The 4048-nt window shown below is 35.7% G+C and overlaps 1 protein-coding gene across 1 annotated transcript; it reads left to right on the top strand.

The window, feature by feature from the left end:
• The first annotated feature begins 1682 nt into the window (after positions 1-1682).
• LOC112468609 lies at positions 1683-4007 on the top strand. The gene is made up of 3 exons (XM_025037872.1): positions 1683-1965; positions 2212-2370; positions 2462-4007. The coding sequence occupies exon 3, from the start codon at positions 3141-3143 to the stop codon at positions 4005-4007; it is 867 nt and encodes a 288-aa protein (XP_024893640.1). The 5' UTR covers positions 1683-1965; positions 2212-2370; positions 2462-3140.
• The last annotated feature ends 41 nt before the right edge of the window (positions 4008-4048 follow it).

Raw genomic sequence — 4048 nt, 5'->3', positions numbered from 1 at the left:
AAACTTCGATGCGGTTGCACGTTGCGGTGATCGCGAAACAAATCGAAGCCGACGTGGCTTATCCCGTTGACCGCTTGCGTTAATAGCGTGATTAATAACGATTCGATACGCGAGACGGGATAACGATCCATTCGTGTAAGTCGACGTTTAGAAATACACCCTCGGAAGGAGGATTAATCCCGAGCGCGGGATACGTTTGTAGAAGTGAAGGAACAATAAATTATTATTTGTTTATAATAAAAACGAGAGTGATTATATCTCGGCCCGATAATATTTCCTATCCGAGTTCCGTACATTACGCGACGCAATAACAGGGCGTGGCCGACGGCCTTGAACACGTCCGCGGCGTAGAAGACGGCGACCGTTGAGCTGGAAGGAAGAGAGGGGCATAGCAACAGCGAGAGGTTTCTGTATTTGAGCCTTAAAATACAGTGGCGACCGTATAATTCAGCCCAAGTAGTAAGTGGCTATATTTCAATTTTCATAACATCAATCGTTGTTCCGGTCACAACCTAACTTAACTGAAAAAAGTAATCGCTAATTAATAAATTAATATATGAATTTTCCATTATTAATATCTGAAATTAATTTTTACTATTACATCAAAACCGATTTTATAATAAATCATTAATTAAAATAAATTAATTTGCTTACTGGTACATTCTCCATGGTAAACACAGGCTTGCACAGGCTGAAGACAGACAAAGAGTCACATATATACACATTGATGCACACACTTAATATAAAACCGCGTAATACGCTAAAACTGAACGCGAATTGTAGCGCAGACGTTATGAAAAACGCGTAACGCCGTTGATTGGTTACGCGATACGCGTTACGCGGAAAATACATGCCATGGGACGTCACCCTAAGAAAGTCACGTTCGCCTGTTTGGGACGATGTGCTCGTTGTTTGCCCTCTAGAGTACCGTACACTAAACAGCTTTGTACTCAACCGTGCCGTTAACCGTTAGGTAAGACGATCGAACTTCGCAGATTCTTGTTTTATTGCTAAAATACTGCGCAGGGTTGGGCACGTATTATACGTGAGATATTATACAATGTATTATACATGGTATTCTACAGTATAGTACGTTACTTAGTTTTATACGTATTATACTTCAAGTGGCGCCATCTCTACATAACGTTGTGTACCTAGTTATCCGTAGATAACAGAAGTTTACAGAAGTCGCATGAGACGCACAATGTAGATGTAGAGCCGAGCACCTCCAACCTCCACAGTGACACCCGAGATAGCGAAAGATTCCAGAAAAGCGATTTATACGTGCGAAAAATGCAACAAGCAATTTGGTTTAAAACCAGAATACGAATTGCATATGAGAGTGGTGCATGAGCAGCAGAAATTCACTTGTAACACTTGTAAAAAGAGTTTCATAAATCAATCGGATTTGAAGACGCACATGACAACGCACGAGGTTCGTGTTATAACGAAACCGACAATAATATTGATTTTAAAAAATTGCTGAAGAGATATTGTAAATCTTAAATATTTTTATTTAATTTTTACGATTTTTTTGCTAAAATTGCACATAATATTTCTGGAGCTTGTTAAATGTATATGTAATATTGCAGAAAACTAAAATATTGCAGAAAATTTCCCGATTGGGAAACTACCCTTGCGAAATCTGCGGTAAGGTCCTAAGTCCTAAATTAACCATCCAAGTTCCGTCTTGTATCACAAGGAAGCCGAACATAACGACGGTCGTCGTTTTGTCTGCAACAAATGCAACAAAAGCTTCAAGCATAAACAGTTGCTCCAGCGACATCAGCTGGTGCACTCGGATAATCGGCCGCACATTTGTAAATCCTGTAACGCCAGTTTCAAGACAAAAACAAATCTGATTAATCATCAGGCCACCCACACTGGTGAGAAAACATATAACTGAACTTTGCAAGCAACAATTTGCGCACAAGACTAGTCTCACTTTGCATTACAGGATTACAGGTAACACATCATCACATTAACAGGAACACATCATTTATTTTTAATGTACAGACATTCTAAGATCTTGACAAAGGAAATAGATATGCATTTTTAAGTTCTCCGGAACTTATATAAATAAAACTGTGTGTTTAACTTTTATTTGAATTCTGAATTAATATTTAATTAGCTATCGGCGTAAAATGAATATAATATCTTATTAATATCTAATAAGATATCTATTAATATCTTATTATTATCTAATTAAAGGAAAGCCATGAAACGAAGTTTTGGCGGCAGGCCTCGCCATGAATGTTGGGAAGATCAAAAATTTTTACCAATACAAGATAAAGGAAAAACAGTTGCGTATTGTTGTCTTTGCGAAAATATTTTGAAAAATACATCAAAAGTGAGGTTACAGATGCATAGGTAAGTCTAGAAAGTTATATTAAGAAGAATGATATTTGGTCAAAAATAATTTAAAAAAAAGTAATTTAATGCAATACATTCATATTCTCAGAAAAAATTGCCACGAAAAGTCGGACAGCGTTGTTGTTGTGTCAGGAGAAATGTTATTAAACTCCGAATCAGAATTAAACGCCGAGGACGCCAAGGTCGTCGAGGTCGCCGAGCCATTGATAAACAATAGTGACAATAACGCCAATCTGCTCAAGCTCAAGCAAAAGCAAAAAAAGAATAAAACATCGAACACACAGATACGGCCATTTTTCGACAAGATTTCTGATAAAGATGAAGTCAGGATTAACGAGGCATTGATGAAGTTTTTTTGTGGCTGCAATGTTTCTTTTGAAGCAGTTGAATCTGATCACTTTTTAAATTTGATGAAAACCATGAGACCTGCATACAAACCTCCGACAAAAGAAATGCTGACAAATTCTTTCCTTCACAACTTGCATAAGCAACTAATAACGAATGAATCTACATTAGTCAATTCTGATGGGATTTTGATGATTAAACAAACATCATTTCAAAACTCCAAGCAAATTGTAACTTTTGCTAAAACTGTTCAAGGAAAGATCTTCTATTTAAAATCATGGTATATTTTGCTCAATATAGAAGACGTAATTAACGAAGCACTACACATTGCCAAAACTAAATATTTCATCACGATTTATTTAATAATCACAGATTAAAATTATCAAACACTGACAGTGACAATACTTAATGAAGAAAGCAACATGTGGATTTTCAATTGTAACTTATCATTTGCGTCATCGTTAGAAAGAATATTATTAGACGAAGGCTTTGCAGATAAGGTTCATCATCTGCTTGTCCAATTTTCTGATTTACAAGAGGACTTATTGAAACGTGATGGAGCAATAATCATTCTATCAAATATCACTGCTTGTAGTGATTTGCACAATATGTATGCATCTTGCAAAAAAAACTTAGCAGCTATGAGACAAATTATCGGAGAAGGTATATGTAAATTGAAAAGAGCTGTTGTCGATATACTTTTCGATGAAACATTCGAACAAGAATTACAAGATTCATTGGACATGTATGAATCAATATGTTCAATTCGAGTAAAATGCAAAAGTTCATGCACATTATTCGCAGATACTGTTGAAGATTGGTTAATTTTAGAATCATTAAACAACAACCTCACTCATCGAATTCAAGAAACTATTAATAAAATAATTACATCAGTTGCATTAGCAGCAAATTTTTGTCATCCAAACTATCAAGGAGAGCGATTTCGAAATGACAAGATACGTATGATTAAGATGACCGAATTTTTTATTGACGCTTTGAATGCAAAAGGATTAGCTGATTACGAGGCATATCGAAGTTCAAGCGGAATATTCGAGAAACTAAAATCGAAGGAATGTCATGATTCACGAGTATTCTGGGATACAGTCAAGCCATTTCATGGTGATTTAGCTGCCATTGCTGTAAAACTTGTAGAAGTACCTGCTTCTGTAATATTATTGGAGCCACGTGTTGTGCACCAAAATGGATTAACTCCAGATCGTCTTCAAAAACTGACAGATTTATATTATGATTTAAAAATACGTGACAAACATGTTATTAACGAATATTGAACATTGTAAAATTATAAAAATGTTATTGCAAACATGCAAAG

Source organism: Temnothorax curvispinosus, unplaced genomic scaffold, assembly GCF_003070985.1.
Source record: "Temnothorax curvispinosus isolate PA1 unplaced genomic scaffold, ASM307098v1 QBEX01000242.1, whole genome shotgun sequence".
Taxonomy (NCBI): Eukaryota; Metazoa; Arthropoda; class Insecta; order Hymenoptera; family Formicidae; genus Temnothorax; species Temnothorax curvispinosus.
This window is presented reverse-complemented; position numbering and strand designations above follow the sequence as displayed.